The sequence below is a fragment of the Coturnix japonica genome, chromosome 4, assembly GCF_001577835.2.
Source record: "Coturnix japonica isolate 7356 chromosome 4, Coturnix japonica 2.1, whole genome shotgun sequence".
NCBI lineage: Eukaryota > Metazoa > Chordata > Aves > Galliformes > Phasianidae > Coturnix > Coturnix japonica.
The window spans coordinates 26,534,121-26,552,821 of record NC_029519.1 but is presented as its reverse complement, the minus strand read 5'-3'; the positions used below and the strand labels follow the sequence as shown (position 1 = coordinate 26,552,821).

Genomic DNA, 18,701 nt, shown 5'->3' with positions numbered 1-18,701 from the left:
TCTCCAGGCACCTTCAGGGCAAGGCATAAATACCATTAATATGTTGCATCATGATCAGGATTATTTTGAACAGAATGTAAATGCAATAACTAAAAATCTAAAGCTGCAAAAGCTGTGCGTTGCTGTCCTGCAACTATTACAGAAGAAAAGCAGAGTTCTCTGTTCAGTTACTCGCAGTATGCTCAATAAAGAAATGTAAACTCTTTGGAAAGAATTACATTTTTATAACTGAGTATGCTGCTATATGATAGAAATACTCTGAGCATCAAAAGTTAAAGAGTCCTTAAAATACTGTGCCATAACATTTTATCATCTATTTCATGACTTAATGCCAGAAGCTTGCTTCTGTGACCTTGGTGCCACAGTATAGTTTAGGTTAAGAGAACACAGAGGTGGCAGACATCTTACACACAATTCTAAATAAAGCTAGAATGTGATGATTGTGAGTGATGAGCTTGCAGGAAGCAGATCGTCTAACAAGTTAGTCATGGGTTAACTGAGCTGCTCAAATGTCAGTTGCACAGAATGAGGGTTAACGTGAGTACCAATGCATTCATTTCACCACTGAAAATACAATGCCTGTGAGCTGTATGTTGATCCAGTCAGCCTGTTTCCTGACTCTCTTGCATCTATCATACTTAAGCTCTATAAATAACTAGAGTTTAGGCTGAATGGCAGGGAAGCAGTGTGAAAAAGATCTGCTGTTGCATATTCAAAAAACTGAAACCCACACTCAGGAAATGCATACTGCTTCTCCTGGTAATGACAGATAAAAGTTATGCTCTAAACCTTTGCTTTTATTTTATTGGAGAAGGAAAAATACTATTTTTAAGTCCTGTACTTAGTGCTCTAGTCCAGAATTAGGCTTTGGGAAAAATACAAAATATGCAACAAACTGATATTTCTCAAGTATTGCAAAACCTGGAGCTGGCAGAGCTTGTTTTGGAATTCAGCACTTCTGATATTCATGGTGGTAATTCCAACGAGATCTAACATTTCCTATACAAATTAATTTCAGTATGGCTGGCATCTCAACTCCTGGGCATGATCACGTATCCCAGTTCTCCACTAGCACGCAGTGTTTTCTAACCAACAGACCATGCTTCTGTTCTCTTTGAGTGTTTACTAAATAACTGTAATATTTTATCTGCAAATTGGGTGGGTAATGATTTATATATTTTTTCTCAGTATACTGATATTTTAATTGCAGTATCACTAACTCTGATTTTTTTTTTTTTTTTTTCAAACGTGTGTTTGTGGAAATGTGATGGAGATCTTTGTTTTGTGTACTATAACTTCCTCATCATCTCTTTTTCCTTGGATGGTTGGAGGAAAAATAAAGAATTCTTCCCACTGTTAATTACAAGCATCCCTGAGGAATACTTAACTGTATTATGTATGTGCATTTCCTTGTGATACAACTAGGTTACTTTAGCAACCAGCTGTGCATTCCAGAGAAGAGACATATTTTATTTTCGTAATAATCTCTCATCCCCAGAGATGGGAGCTGTGATCTTAGACTATACTTAGGTAAAAATGAGTGGAGCTTGACTTATTTGTATGCATAATCCAAATGCAGTCTTCTATTCTATACACATTCTTTTCTCAGTACTCAGTATTGTACTGTGGATCTTACTGGGAGTTTACAACAGGAAACTGCTGTGGAAGAAGCTTTTTTACAGTGGAGGAGTCTGTTCTTTCTAATCCCCAGGTAGTGATTTATTATGCGACTCTATCTGGGAAGCTGCTCATTAACACCATTCTGGGCTAATACCGGTCCTCCAACACTTTCCTTGGTTGCTTTCTGGCATGTTTTGCCACATGGAGGACACGTCTCTCTCCTGTTCTCTTTTCTCTTTCAGTTGCCTTTACGCTCCTAAGTCAAGCATGTGTCCAAAGTTGTCCTGTGTGTTCCAAAGTTGGATCATTAAGCCTTTTTGTTCCTGGCTGATGGTCTTCTTTTCAGCAGTCTTGGTTAGCAGTGTCCAGTGAAGGAAGAAGCAGTGGCTTTGCGTTTTTTCTTCTCTTACATCATTCCCCAGGGCAGAGGTAAAAAAAAAAAAAAACCACAACAAAACAAACAGAAACGACAACAAAAAAAGTACTGTTTAGTGTTCTGCATATAGCACAGGTCTTAGTGTAGTGTTCTCTTATTTAATATGTCCTTTTGCCCACTAAGGAATATCTGTACCTCAGTTAATTAGTCTGTCAAGGCAGACTGTACATTATTATTTATATTCTATGTTGCTTTGGGATAATAATGTTGCTGTAATGCCAGTGAAATGAAGAAAAAGTTGAACAGTGTGTTCCTGTAAATATATGTGTATGTGAGAAATCAGCTTCTTTCATGCCCCTTCTTTCAGATACTTCTGATCTTCTGCTGGGAGTGTTTACAAAAGCTCTGGAGAAAACAGGGGTATTGTGTAGTTTAATTCCTGTCCCTTTCTGGTCCCTTGGAATCTATTTAGTTTTGGGAAATGGAAAGGAAAGAAGTAATGGGGGAATTGTGTTGTTTCTATCACTGGTTAGAGGAAAAGCTACCTCAGAAATTACTGTGTTGGCTGGTAGACCAACTGTGTGAATTTCTAGACTGATAAGACATTCACCAGTGTTCTATTATTTCCTCTAATAACAAAGATGAATAAACATGGCAATGTCAGTACAATTTCCCAAGTTCTTTTGTATAGTCATTGGCTTCCTGCTTTATACAACTCTGTCAACTTTGAGCAAAGAATGTCTTTCATTCTTTCTGCCCACCTAGTTTGTTCCAGCTGCTGGAGCTTTTTCAGTTCAGGGAAGCACTGCATTCTCCCCATTCCTCTACCAGATTAATTTCTTCCAGATCCTCATTGGATTCAGTGCTTGGAGCAGTGTTGAGCAGCTGGTCAGAACTGTAGTTTCAGTTGAAGAATTTCCAGACTATTTTTTTTTTTTTTTTTTTACTTCTGTGGCTCTGTTAGTGAAAACATGAATCAAGTTGCTATTGTTTTACAGCATAGCTGAGTTATGAGCAAACAGTAACCAGGCATTCCCTTTTGCATGTGCACACAGAGAAGGATGAAGATCAGAGCCAGCATGTTTGTGTAGTGCAGATAGCACTAAAATGTTGCACATGGCAAAACTTAAGAATCAAACATCTACTTACACAGCTTATACTTACTGCACACAGAGCTTATGTACATAGTAGTGGTACTGGAATGTGTAGAACAATGTATAGGCACAACTAGAAAAGTAGTATTTATTTACTGTGATTTGTGAATAATATTGTAGTCTTAACTGTAGGACATCTACAGCAATGAAAATGAAACAATTCTTCACATTTATTCTTTAGAAAATAAATGTTAAACAATAACTATAAGTATTTCCTGATCTAAGGCATTTTAAATGGTAAGGCAGTTCATACATAGGCCACAACATTTTGCAAAATACAAAACTACAAGTTTGAAAATTTATTCTATAGCATTTCTTCCTTTCAGCTTTTTATCTTGCTGCCCACACTGTGGTTCCTTTGTTGTCTTTCTTTCCTTTTTCATTGCTTACAATGTAGGGGAATGGTTTCTTCTTGCCATCTTAACTTTTTATTTGTTGATCTAAAAGCATAAATTATTCCCAGTGTAGTTCTTCCTTAAATATTCATTGTATGCCTGTAGGCTTAGCAGAGATGGGATCACCAGGGCAGTGGATGATTCAGGCATTTACTCGCTGAGTCAGCGGTCACAATGAGTAGATTCATATACATCAGGCATGTAAATACAAGCTGTCACATCAGTTCACTGAGTTTTCATGTGGAGTTTTTGCAAAATTAATTCCAGCATGGTAAAGTAGTGTGACCTGTGTATGCAGTCTGCTTGGATGGTAGGTTGTGATGTGTATTCATGTAATATTACCTGCTTTCACCGTCTTAAGAAATATTCATTTCACATTTGCATTTTCATCTGTTTTGTCAATGATGTTCAACAGATGGATTTAAATAAAGACTGTACATCCTGTATGTTATTGCATAGCTGTGTAACATTACACCTTGTCCAAGGAGTGTGGTCTCTTTCTTTGGGAAGTCCTAATATTGTCAGAGATTCTGATGGTTGAAAGGACACTAATTCAGTGTGGGGCTGTGGAGCTGGCCAGCCTGTGGATAGGTTGTGTTAAAAAAAACAATCAAACACTTGTCTCATTTTTTTGTGAGAAGTTACTTAAAATAAAATGTGTTAGCTGGGCCATTTTTAAGGGGTATGATGATGTGTTCTGGCCTGAAAAATACCAGGTTACCGCAACTCTCCTCTGCTAGTGAATCTTATTTAGTATTTTCTCTGACTGAAGGGTAGTTGTAAATGGCAGTGACTCAGTGTCACAATAAACACGAATAACTTTGTGTTTAAATGGATGAGTTTTTTTGTTGTATTTTTTTTTATAGTTCTGCTCTGGGGGCTCCCAGAGTCTTCTGAAACTTTTGAAACTCGCAAATTGGAGTTTTGCAGATCAGTTATTTTCAGTCAACTACACCAAGCAAAATTCAAGATCATCTTCCTAGGCTGTCTTTTACAAGAAAAGGATCTACTGATTGGGTTTTCTTAGTACTAAAAAAATCAGTGGTGGTCTAAGCTCACCAAGGCTGTGGTCTCTTAGGGCATCTTCCTCCTATTGCTTGAGGTTTATCTGTGATATTGGCTGATAGAAGAATTTATTTTATCTAGTTAATGTATTCAATATGTCTTATATGTATATCAAGCTGTTAGTAACTGAGGGATTTACACAGCCAGAAGCTGTGTATTTTAATTAAATTAAATTTAGGTTTTTATTATTATTATTTTATTTATTTTACTTTTCCGGAGTTTCTCTTCCTGTCATCTCTGGTGATCCATTGCATTGAGCTGGCCACCTTTCCTTTAAGATGTTTGCGAAAAATTTAGGTTAGTTTTCCAGGTTCTGGAAGAGAACACTTACTCTCATTATTCCTTTGAAACAGCATTCTTAACTGTGCTGTATTCTAAAAACGGAGTCATAGAGTAGAACAACCATTTAAGGATTGGGTGGTGATGAAAGACTAAGATTTCAGGTGAAAATGGCTGTATCTGCAATTTCTGATGACCTGATATCGCTTCCTTATGTCAGTTGTGGTTGCTGTTACCTTTTTATTTCAGAGGTTTGTGACCAACTGCAGAGATGATACAATTCAAATAGATTTGTGTCTGCCCTAGCTGCTGAACTTAATTAAATACTTTTCTGTAAAACCTATAAAATAATTCTTCAGGTACTATAAGGTATTGAGAGTAACTTCAATAACGTAGTGAGGCTTAGAAGTAAAGATTTTCTGGCAACTTTCTATTGAAGTCTGGTGTTAATTCGTAAGGACTCCATCCACGTAGAAACCTTTATTGTTATCCTACTTTTACCACCAAATGATGATGAAGTCAGTTTCAGACTTTACAGTAAGATTTCATTGGAAATTTGGACATAAGAAGAAACTTCTAGATATCCCATGAAGGTTAGATCTAATTATTTCCTTTTCTCGTTATGGAAAAGCGCTAACAAAAGGCTGGATGGTTCATTTTTGTTTTCTTTAATCCTCAAGTGGCAGGTGCAAGCCCAAAGGAAAAATGGTATAAACCAAGCTGAGCTGGCCTTTTGTGTCTATCAGAGCTTTCCTTGCTTTCTCATAAGACCAGGTTTGCTTGCTGAGAGGATAATTTGACTCACCTTTAGAAAGTTAAAGGTCAGCTGCACTTGAGGAAGACCCTGTTTGGCAGAGACTTCCATAAAATGTCCCCAGCTCTTTATTTTTTGACAATTAGCCTCTCTAAAATGGTAGGCTTTTCTTTTCCTGCCTTAGAATTCTAGGATTCCAGTGTTGCTCAATGAACTGCAGAAGATACTGGATAGATCATATTTTAGTATTCTCTGTTGTATGTTCTCTTCTTGAATGTAAGGTGGATGGCTTTTAACTTTGAGCCACTGTATGCCATATCAGTACATGTCCTCTCTGCAGTGTAGCTACTGTTGATCTTATTTCTCTCCCACTCATTTTTTTTGTCGTCTTTTTCTTGTTGCTTTTTCTGCTTTTATGTCAGAACTCTTGAAGTATTTTAGTCTAAAAAATTAACTCAGTCACAGGTCTCACTATAAGCACAAGTTAAAAATTATTAAAGAATAACTGAATTACTTGATATTTTTTCAAGTAAAATGTGTTTTAATAATGATATAAAGTAGCTGGAAATTAGTTATTCTCCTTATGTACATGCCAGCCAATGACAAGAGAATTGTTTGTTTGCTGCCTGATTTTAATTATGTAGATTTTTATTATGAGTTCTACTAAAAATCTTGTAATGTGACATCAGATGATATCAACCAATCTGATCTCTGATAGTATATAAGTGGTTTATCATGTTTTTGAAGGGGTCATATACTGGAAAACTCTCAGAAAAGAAATGATCAAGTTAGGCTGCTAAGAGAGATTTCATGGCAAATTAAATGAATGCTTATATAAAATTACCCACTGTCCCACTGTGTGCAAGTGTGAGCGTGTGCATGCGCACATTTGCACTCTGAAGCTGATGAGCCTCTGGTAGGGAGCTTTGCAGAAGCTGCAAGTATTTTTAGTGGAAATGAAATCTCAGTTCAGTTCTGCAGCATGTGACTTCCTATTTCTGTAAGTTACTTCCAAGAGACTTCCTCTGTTAAAACAGCTCGTCTCTGGAGATTTGAGCTGGAGTATAGTCTGCTTTGTCCTGTGCCTGTGGCAGAGTTTTCCCAGAGTTTTCATTTGAGTATTTTATTTTTCTTTTGTATTGTCTCCAGCATGCAAGGATCTAGTGGCTGCTACCCGTGATCGGAAGCTGAATACGTTTATACAAGTCTCAGTGGTACATCCAGCAGAGCACGTTTTGACGAGATATTCGAGTACTGAAATCGTGGAGGTGAGTGTCTTTCTTATTCAATTAACATTAATTGCTCTTTTTTGTTTGTTTGTTTCTTTAGAAACTGAGAAATGAAACAAATTAGTGCACAGTCTTAGGTAAGGAAACACACTCTGGCTGTTAGCAAAGCATACCTTAGAGTACTCTGTAGCTCTTGGCATTTAACCAGGACAAACAGTAATGAACTTGCCTTTTCATGAAAGCTCTATTTTTCCAAGCAAAGACTTACAGAATACTCCAGTTCTTCAGATGTTGGTCTAGACTGAAACAGTGAATAGCTGCTCTCAGGAAAGAGCAAGGCTATGTAAAGTAAAGGTAAACTCAGAGTATAGTGGGATTGGAAAGTGTTTTTGAATTACATAAGAACAGAGGCACTTTATGTAGTCCATTACACTTTCTGGTTTTTGGTCTATTCCTTTTTTCCATTGGGAAGTTGATATTTTTGCAATATGAAAAATAGTCTACTTCTATGATGAAGAGAAAATGTATGTTATGTCTGTATGTTCATATATGATAGTAACTTGTGTCATGTATTGTAGCAAAAGTTGTCTGAGGCTCCTTTGCTCCTTTTCATTTTGCAATGTTAGTGTCAGAAACAACAAAAATCAATTAAATATAAAATTATTTAAACCTGAACAGACAGTGTAGGTATATAGCTTACTTATTCACTTTGCTGTTTACTGCAGATTCATTAAGAACAGAAAAGTCTTATTGTAAAAATAGACACCTGAATTTACTTTAGCAAAGGCTTGTTTTGACTGTTAAATACACTGAAAATATTTCATGAGCTCTTTGTGATCTTACAGTTTTACCCAGCTACTAAATTAAATTGTTGTGGTTTCAACTACCAACCATCCTGAAACTGCTTACTTCAAATATCTTGTATCTGATCAGGATATTTCATTGCAGACAGTCTGGAACAATGTTGTGGAGCACATGTAACAGATGTTTCTTTTTTTCTTTTTTTTTTTTTTTTTTTTTTTTTTTAATAGAAGTGTGTACAATTACCAAGGCAATGTCTTGATATAGAACATGTTTGAGGGCATGAATAATTCTATGAAATCATTGTCAAGGCTCTCTTCATAGTCAAGCTTTGGGGGGAGGAGGTGTCATGGACAAAGAAAAGTTAATTTCAGCAAGTGAAATTATATTTATCATACTAAATCTAAACAAAATTTAAGAATACTAGCCTGGTAAGTTTGGGAATTATGATGCTGTTGTTGTTGTAATTATGAGTTAAGTAATTACAAAGCACAGAAACATTGTCTTATTCCATTACTGTCTAAAGAACTATAATCCCTGCAAAAAATGAAATAAAAGGCCAGTATCCGTAATGTAATATGAAGATTTTCTGTAACATTTCTGTAGACTTTTCATTTTGATTTATCTAAGATATCTCAGTATTTTTTTTGTATGTTCTTAGTTTATTTAAAGTGATGTGAAACTAAATGCTTTACAAGAAGTATCACAGGAGAAGACGGGACATTTTTTATTACAGATCATTAGCCCCTATACTGATGCCTGCAGACTGAACTGTTTGGCTTGTTTATAGGCTGTTTCAGAAGCACTTAAGTTCTTATCCAGTATGACAGCTCTAAAGTTGTCTGGTTTGTTACTCATTTCATGTAGCACTGAGCTTTATACAGCAGAGGGATGTAAACAGCTAAGTTCTGCTAAAGAGGATATTTCTGTACATGCTTCCATACATGCATCCATCATGGTGTGCTATGCGTTGCACAGCTGTTACCTTACTGAATATTTACTCGTGTTGTGCAGGGAACAAGAGATCCACTGTTTCTGACTGGTGTGACATTCCCACCGGAATACCCCATCTATGAAGAGACTAAAATAAAACTCACAGTCTATGATGTCAAAGATAAATCTCAAGACACGGTGAGCATTTTGGGCTTTTATTATTATCATTATTTTTTTTTTTTTTTTGCATAAATCAAACTGAGAATTAAATTTCCACCATTGTGTTCTTCATCCCTTTTCAGCAGGCTTGCAGATTACACAATATACTTATTATATATACTCAGTTATCATATTATAGAATAGAGAACCATGCAGTTAAGATAGAGCCTTTGCTACTGTTTAATTGGTTACATGAATCACTGCAGGTATTTCTGGGAAATGAAAGGTTACTCCTGTACTTTTTGAAAGCAAAGAACGTAGGGAATAGATTGGGATAGCAACATGAATAAGTTTTCAGAAATATGTTTCTGAATGTATTTTATTTTATACCAAGAAGAGGTGGGAAATAGAGAGGATTGGTTGTGTTTTTCTTTTGAACTCTTGCATGGTGATACTTACTACTCATCTGTGGTTCTTGCTGATTTGAAAGGGTCCGAGATCACATCTGTTAATAAGGGTGAATTGTTTGGATTCCAGTGTTGCGTGTTTTTAGATACAGTGGCAGTTTCTTACACTGATAAAGAGTTACTTCAGAAGATGTATGGAGATCACTAGGAATATGAGTGATTTAAGTGTCAGATAAAGGCCTTGAGTGCAATTTTATGTACTCTGGATGCTCTAGGACAGACATAAAGAGCTGTAAGTTATGCAGGACCTATGGGAGTTACGTGTTTTTCTTCTGTGACAGATAGGTTTCACTTAGGCATTGAAAGCAGTCCTTGAAACTTGTCTTCAATTAGCCAAATTACTCTTTATGTATCTGTAATTGGCCCCTGATGTGATTAAAGACCATAAAAGATCACGTCATGACCATGCATGCATTCATTATTCTCCATAATATTCTCCATAATAAGTAAATTACAGCCATAACATGTAACTTCTGACTGTCTTTGAACTACTCCTGTGAGTAGAGTTATGTTCAGAGGACTTCTGTTTATTTATTTAAGGATTGAAAACAAGTAGATATGTTTGCTTAAATTTTAGATCTTCATTAGTAAATAGATTGGTCTGTCTCCCCCCTATGCTCTCCAATGGGAATATGTGAAGTAATTTTGTCTGTAGAATATGGATTTCTTTCAGCTTACAGTAAGTTATTTTTCTTTCTTAAAAAGTAACAGGGAAGGGGACTGTGTGCACTTTTCAGAATTAGTATGTTTTAATTTTTGATTATGATTTGGATTGCAGGGCTTAAAATGATATCTGCTTTTTCTTCAATAAAATATTGCAGATTTAATCTCAGTTTCTAAGCAATAGTGACTGACAGCACAATGGGTAAAAACATTCTTTCTGTATGGAGAAAAAAGTGAACTTGATTCCTAGACCTATCCCTCTGGTTTCCATATGGTTAGATCTTGAATATCTACGTAGTACGTCTTCTACCGGAAAAGTTACATATGAAAGATCTAGCCTAGAGAATGAATACAATTTGGTAACTTTTAAGAACTTTTTATAACCGTTCCTTATAATTAAGTACAGGATTAGAGTATATCCAAGATAATCGCATCAACGCAGCTTATGAGTCTCTGGAGACTTAATGGTTTTCTTTTTAAATTAGAAAATGTTAACGCCATCTGGTTTATATGCATTTAACCTTTTTTAATATTCTACCTCTTTAAAACTGTCTGTAGATAAGAAAAAATTAAATAAGATGTAAGATTGAATTCGAGGCATGTTGTATACAACATTTGTGAATGACCATTGGCCATCCAGGTTGATACTTCATTTTTGACAGTATTCAGACTTGCTGTTCAGTTCCTGGAATACCAGCCAGGATGGAAGGAATTCCATGACTTACTTTGAAGCCATCATACTTTCTTATTAGTTCAGGTGATATTTTTGAGTCGGGAGATATATCTGGATTCATAAAAGTCAACTTAAAGTGAGAAAACTTGATAGCATTACCAGCACAGCTACAGCACTACATACCTCAATGCTTGTTACATGATCCAAGAAGTGGGATGCATCCCTTTGGCAGTGAGCTGTTCCAAGAGTTGTGGCTTTACCATTGAGATTTTCCAGGCTACAATAAAGATGGCTTCTGTAGTCCATAAAAGCTGCTGTCACAGCTTATCACTGCAACATGTATCCATGCCATCTCTCCAGACTTGAGCACAAGTAATACATGTGGGATGAAGGGGAAGACAAGGCTTTTGAGTCTTCTGTGCTATGCTAGGCTTTGCTTCCAGACTAGACAGATTTGCTGCCAGCTCATGCAAGTGATCCATTTATGGCAGAATAAACCTTGGATTTGACTTCTGGATATGTTGCAGGAATTGGGCAAAAAGCCACAGTAAAAAGACTCTCACAACGTCAAGGCTATTTTACTTCTACTACTTTAATTAACCATTTCAGAGTGGCTGGTATCGCTCATCACAATGCAATTCAGAAATAGACGTGTGTAAGAAGTGGATTTTGAGCATTATTTAAACTTTGAGCAGGGTGTTACTGCCCCAAGTAGAGGATTGTTAAGGACTCAGCCTTACTTTTAAAGCAATTGGATCTTTACTGTGAAGTGAAAATAATTGGATGCTGCTCAGCTTGTGCACGCAGGTTATAATGATGAAGTGAAAGGGGATGCTCCCCAATGAGAAAGAACCAGAATATTTTTTTGGCAATGCTGATATGCTGTTTATGCTGCCCTTCTAAAAAAGATTTTAAAATAAGATTCTTTCTGCCTATCATTTAACTTGCATTTGTTTGAGAAGAGCAGTTTAATTATGTTTAAGTGCTCTGCAGCTGGCATCACATTCACTGTGCTTGACACACTGGATGTTCTAGCTGCACTTTTTGTATTGTATGCGTGTCTGTCTGATGTTCTTCATAATTATATCTTGGCTGTATCACATTTTCTGTAGTTGTGACTCTTTAATAGAAAGAAATAAGAATTTTAGTACTTTGGCCAGCCTTCCTAGGTAATGGTGATTGGTTACTATAAATTTTCATGTAAATAGAAACTTCTAATAGAGATGATGCTATTCTTACTTTACTTTGATAGAGCTGGAATCAAGAAGTTAATAGCAATCATAAAGTATAATTTAAATACATCAGTAAAGCCAAGCATACAAAACAGGGAGTAGTGTCATGTTCTGAAAAATGTACAGTGACATCTGTTTCTACATCAGAAGATTTTCTCTCCATTCTGCCATGGGCAAGATTGTTTCTCTGGCTTGAATTGTGCTGTCTTAAAGAATTTCTGATACTTGAGTTTTGTCTGAACTGCACCTGTTCTTTAAACCATTGTCCAGGAAAACTGGAATTAGAGGCTTATATGCTGCTTGAAATATCACCACTGTGTGACTGTTGCATAGGCATACTATTCTTAGCTTTTCTGTAAGCCTGCAGGTTTGTCCAGTTCAGTCTATCAAGTTGTAATGCTGAGCAGGATTTGTTCACTTTAAAAATACTGCATAGCATAAGACAGGTAACTCTGCTGCACGGTGGATCTGCAGAAGATTAAAAATAGATGAGTTCATTTTGTATTAAGAGGAGAGAATGCCTGGTGACTGATTTGGGAGGCAGCAGTCTTTTTGTTCTGCACTGAAAATACATACATTTGTGTCTTGTTGAACCCCAGAATTATGAAGGTTGGTAAAGACCTCTCCAATCATTTAGCTGAACCATCAGCCTATTACCACAGTGCCCACTCACCACGTCCCAAAGGGACATACACATAAAACGCCTTCAGGCATGGTGACTTTGCCAACTCCCTGGGCAGCCTGTTCCAATACTTGGGTACTTTTTCTGAAAAGAAATTTTCCTGAATATATCCAGCCTGAATAATTTGACTAGTTCTAGTCAGAGTAATAGAAGGTAATAAGGGTCTTGCAGCAAGCGTTCTGAGCTTTTTTGTAAACGACACTGTATTTTTTAGGGAAGCACTGTAACATGTCTCTATTTTTATTTGCTTTGTTATTTAACGATTGACTCTATGTTTCCACATCTGCACCTGACTTGATCTGATTTAATTTAATGCAGTTACAAACACAGCTTAATATCGTAATATATGGACTTTAGAGTGGTCTTGAAAATTTTCTTGTCTTAAATGTTGGAATTGTGTTGATTTAAATGCAGCGAGGTCTCAAGGTATGCACTGATGCATTGTTCTGGTGTGATGTGCAGTGCTTCAAACTGCCTCCCTCCTGTTGATGCAGACATCAAGAAGTGTTGGAAGCAGGAGGGAGAGCCCCTGTGACAACTTTGTGTATTGGGTCTGTGCAGCATTCCTTGCAGATTCTGCTTTTCTTTAGGAGGAGATAGAATTCAAAAGCTTGAGAATGAACTTTAAAAGTGTATTGAAGACAATTTTGTGTAGAACCAAGGCTAAAAACTTAGCAGATGATACTAGCAGGTAGATGCAGTCTCCTTTGGGTAGATATAATCACTGGAATTCATGGCTTATTCCAGATATGAACAGCAACTGTAATACTGCAGTTCTGGATATGGGAACATGCATTACCAAGTTACAGCTCTAGATAATTTAGGTTTCAAGCTACTTGTCTTTTACTGTTCCTTTTTGAAACTTCTGCTAGACTTGCTCACTGAATGAAAATTCACAAAAGCTTTATGTGGTTTTTTTGTTGTTGTTTTTTTTTTCTTTTTTTTTTTCTTGTGTTTCTTGGTACTACAAATATCCCTTATAAAACAGAATTGCACTGGGTTAAGTGGGAAATGAAGACTTTCGAAAAAGAGGCACTTTTAAGTTGAATGTGTAGCCAAATCTGAAGTGACAGTCTTCCAAGTTCCCCTGTGGGCATTGATTTGTATGACAGAACCACCACACAGCTCGGTGTGTTTGCCATTTGTGCTGAAGAGACCCATGGCTTGCATATTAGTAATGCTGCAGAGCAGTATGTGAAATGCATTAGCAGGGATAATTGTGAAAGCTTGAACATCACCTACCTGCATGCTGCCTCTTCCAGAGTGTTCTTAATGCCTCGTACTTGTGAACAATGAAGCTTCTGAGACTGTTTCTTTTTTCTTTAATACCAGAGTAATCTTATAAGTGCTCTTCTTTGTTTAATGAAAAAAGCTCTTCGAATTCTTCCTTTTCTCAGTTCTGTTCACTGTCATCTCTGCAGGATTTGCACAGAAATATTGCCTTAAATTAGAAACTCGTATTATCTCATTCTTTTTAATAGAGCAGTACTGCTCAGTGTCACTGCCCTAACCACAGAAATACTTGTAATAATGCTTTATTCGTGTTTCTTTTCAAAACCATGCAATATTTTTTTCATGTATGTATACTTGAGTGATTCAATTTTTCTTTTGCTTCAAACTTTATATTCTTACCAAATGCCATTATTGGTGCTATAATGGAGGGAAATTTGCTTTTATTCTTTTGGGCTTGGGCAGGTGGAGCACACCTTAAGGAATTACTGTTGGTCTTTCTCAGTATTTCTTAAAAGTCTGGAAACATAAAGGGAAATTCAAACTGCTTACTTTCATTTGGCTTTAGATTGAAATAAAATCCTTTTCTGAAGTGTTTGAGAGTATAAGGAGGAAAGTTTCTTACATCTTAGGGATCTCTAAAAGAAGGGAAGGTAAGACCATATCAAGACCGTAAGCACTGCAGGTGTGCTTAACATGAAGTCCATTTGTAACCTTACTTGCTCTTTGTGCCTTGAAAATCGAGTGGGAGGGCATTGGTTTTGCAGAAGTCCATCTCTCTGAAAGCATCCTTCTCTTCTTACTTTCCCTTATACATATGCACAAATGTACATACATATATATGTATATATACACATATTCCTAATTGAAGCAGACTTCTCCTTGCTGTTGTGCCTTCAAGGACAGCCATGATCTGCACTTTTCTAATTTTAAATTTTAAACCTACTTGTGTCAATCAAGTGCTACTTCTGCCACCGGTCAGGCAAGTGCTCACAGTAAGAGCTGATTCTTTGGTAAAGGATGCCTTGGATATTTCTCATTTTAATTGCAGGGAAACATAAAACGCATGACAACCTATTCCTGTAGAATTGATTTCAACTATGTAAGGATTTCAGTATTATAGATACAATTGTTCAGATCTCTCTAGTACTATCCCAAGAGCTTGCAAATATATCATTCTACTGTAATTACTTTTCATATGCACATTCAGTTCCCAAGGAAGACTGGCCTGTGCTGCTGTCAGGTTAGGTACTGGAGCCCTGATGGATGGGAACCAGGTTCCTGGCAGCCCAGATGTTGCAAGTATGTAGCATTTCCTTACATTCAGTGCAGCAACACAGGATAGCTTGAATGGCTATGAGGCTAGGGTCTGCCTATTCTTATTGATGGCTATTCTTTTTTTTTGGTTGAATGGTAAGTTAAGCTTATCACGCCAGCACTAACCCTAAATCATATGAAAGAGAAATTGATGTTCAAGGAAATGCAATTGGTTTACCATTAGCTGTAGCAGCTTAAAATTATTATGTATGCAACAGCCTTAGTGTTTTTTTGATAGCTGTGGGGTAGTCCTAAAAGAGGGAAACTCTCTGCAAAGTAAAAAATGAATATGTGGAAGATAACTGTTTTCAAGTACAGAAAGCTCCATTTGTGCCTGTTGGATTAATTTAAGGTAATTAATTTACCTGGAAAGCAATTTCTTAAATATACACCTCTTTTACTGATATAGAAGAACTTAGTACTTTAAGTGGATGTATTTAACTAATTGAAAAATCAAAACTTGAGCTCCTCCTGTTTCATTTTCCATGTTTTTTGCATGTTTTTTTCCCCTCATAATGTAGGCTTTATAACAGTTCGTATTATAAGCAATTGTCTTTATACCACAGCAACAAATGTTCATGCTTTGTTTTCACTTGCTGCCAGAATTGTACATTAATAGAAATTAGTTAACTGTCAAAATTGCACTAAATCTTGTAAAACAAAGGAAAATCAATGCTTATAGCATAGCTACTGCCTCTTCATCTTCACAAAAGTGATTAATTTTTAATTCTTTTTTCCCCTCAAAACCAGTTTTAATAGAAATAATTAAGCAACCTCTTTGCATTTTTTTTAATCTCTGTTTTTTAATATATTTAAAATTGTATTGCTTTTCAAATTCTCAAGCTTCTCACTTTCTGGAAAGGCACTTAAAACTACTGAGGTAAAATTGAAGGTTTTGTCTGTTTAAAATCTATTACTTCATTCCAAAAAAAAAAATAAAAAATCCTGCATAACATGAAAAGAAATGCATATTTAACAGTGATAAGTCTGCTTACACATCTGAGTTACAAAAGCCGGCAGTTTTGCTGTAAATATTCATGGAAATTGAAAATAGAACAAATCTACTATTGTTTAAAAAACTATATGCAATGGATGTAATGATGGCTAGAAAGCCACGAGAAGGCCAAACTTAGTCTGTAGCATGGTCGAAGTTTAGTGTGTTTGCTTTTCCTCCTAATACATGTCAAACTCTAGTTCCTAGGGGTGGATATTTGTGTGAAATACCTAACATTATACATCTGAATGAACATCAGTGATTGAGCTTGAGATTTGAATGTGTTAAGCAGTTCCCATACTGAAATGTAAATCGACTCTTTCATGGTGTTAATGGACTTTTGGGGGGTTGATTTCTTTTCACTGAGAAGTCAACTAACTTCCCTCACCTTAAGTTTATTACTTGTTAAGATCATGAATCATTACCAAGGAGTTACTGGCTCATGCTAATTGCTTTCCTCTGGGTGATCTAATTCTGTGTAAAAAGCTTCCAAAAATGTCAAATCAAGTCAGTGACAAGCTATTGCCTAATAGGTGTACTTAAAACCTACTGGTTTTAAGTAGGGTACTCTTGTTGCCTAAAGCAACGAAGCAGGGGGATGGATGTAATTTCCAGAGGCCCACATATATGATCAGAGGGCTAGAGCACCTCTTCTACAAAGAAAGGCTGTGGGAGTTGGGCTTGTTCATTCTGGAGAACAGAAGATTCCTCATTGGAGGAGACCTTATTGCTTCTTTCATAGCCTTCCAGTACCTGAAGGGGGGTTTTAAATAGAGGAAGACCAGCTTTTTAGATGGTCTGATAGTGCTAGGGCAAGGGAGAATGGTTTTAAACAAAGACAGGGGTGATTTAGGTTATATGTTAAGAGGAAATCATTTACTCAGAGGGTGGTGGAACACTGGAACCAGTCTGCACAGAGAAGCATTGGATGGCCCACCCCTGGAGGCATTCAAAGCCAGGTTGGATGGAGTCCTGGGCAGCTTGGTCTGCAGGAACGTTTGTCTTACCCTGGCAAGGGAGCTGGAATTGGATCTGCTTTAAGGTCATTCCAACCCAAGCCATTCTATCATCTCTGAAATCAGTTTCCTTTTTCTGTAGCCAGGGTTCAGAATAGAAAGGCATCTACAAAATAGTCTTAAAATACTGCTTTAAAATAGTTATGGCATAGTGATATGGTACTGGTAATCTGTTCTTCTCTAGTCCTTCTCCTCTCAATATGTAGCTGTACTTATTTTGTATATCACGGTGCAAAAGAAGGCAACTATATACACTGTGAATTACATACTTCAGAGTTAAGCAAGTCTTTTGTAATGTTGTTTTTCAGCTCTTTTGGGATGCATTACACATGCACACACAGTATGGTGCTTGAGTCAAATCAAGGAAAGTGTCAGTGGCTCCAAATTTTTGTTGTACAGGAGTCGCAGTGAGCGCATGCTGTACATAAACAAGTGACTGTGGAAAATCTTATTTCAGAGATCTCCCAAGGCACATGGAACAGGAAGTACAAGAAAAACCCCACATAAGTAAACAGCCATAGCTTATTTCGTTCGTGTAAGTGGAAATCAGTTAATACATGCATTTCCTACCTTTGGGATTTTCAGTGTGATGACATTTAGTCCTTTTGGTGTTTTGTTTCAGCATTCCAGGGTGTTAAGAATTTGAGGGTTTTATCATATTTCCCCCCTTCTGGAGTTCTTGTCACTGTACTACTATAGTATTATGCAGCTGTTGATGTTTATTCTGGCAATCTTATTCTGAAATTCTTTGTCATATATCCACTCTTACCTTTCCCTTTTCCTCTCCCCCCTCCCCCACTCCCCCCCCCCTTTCTCTTTTTTGCCTCTTCCCTCCCTTCCTCTCACTTTTCCCCTTGAATTTTAAGGAATATGTGAGTATAGTTCTTTACCCTCATTCTGTTTTTCTTTACCAGCTTTCTCTGCAGGCTTCAGCTTGTTTCAGTTAGGCACAGCATTTTAAGCAGAACTGTTGTAGCTGCTCTTAGAGCTACCACAGTAACTTAGTTTAGATTAAAACCAAATGCATCAATTACCAAACAGAGCCCTGTCTGTTCTGATCATTAAACTTGTACCTGAGCTATCTGCAGATGTAATTCAGAGGTCTCAGTCTCAGAAATTATCAAAGTGGTTTTTGTCTAAAAGTAGACGAGCAGGCATGCTGTTATATGCACTGAAGAGTTATACATCTGCACCAGTTCTGGTGTACACACTTCTTTACAGAAAGATATATATATATATATATATATATATATATATATATATAAGGATATATGTATAACAATAATCTAGCTTGATACATATAATCATTTCTCGTGGAGGCTGAAGTCTACTTCATGTATCTCATGTATTTTTGTCTGCATTGCTCTGGTATTAGTGGTATTGTAGGAGTGTGGACATCCATCACTAAGCTGTTCTTAGGTGATGCAAAGAAAATTGCTATTTCTGTGGAGCAGAACAGCAGAGTAAAATGCAGCACAGGATTTTCTCTGAATCTGCTAGAAAAAAATTTATTTGGGTGTTACTTCCTTGTAAGTTTATGCCTGTATTTTTTTCCACCAAAATATGGGAGCAGAACTTGGAAGCATCACTGAATCTCAGTTTTATGTCCTGTGCTTTACTTGCCAGAAGTTTAACAGCATCAGAAGCAGTCAATAGCACTTC

At 36.6% G+C, this 18,701-nt stretch overlaps 1 protein-coding gene across 9 annotated transcripts in view; it reads left to right on the top strand.

Annotated features, from left to right (window-relative positions):
* The window catches only part of INPP4B (inositol polyphosphate-4-phosphatase type II B), a 249,236-nt gene that overhangs the window by 100,869 nt on the left and 129,666 nt on the right, over nucleotides 1–18,701 (top strand). For 8 of the 9 annotated variants that reach the window (XM_015861147.2, XM_015861150.2, XM_015861145.2 and 5 more), the window contains 2 exons: nucleotides 6,793–6,911; nucleotides 8,688–8,804. In XM_015861147.2, the coding sequence (XP_015716633.1) occupies nucleotides 6,793–6,911; nucleotides 8,688–8,804 (236 nt within the window). Of the gene's footprint in view, nucleotides 1–6,519; nucleotides 6,644–6,792; nucleotides 6,912–8,687; nucleotides 8,805–18,701 lie in introns of those variants that run through there. The other variant, XM_015861151.2, reaches the window with a different exon arrangement.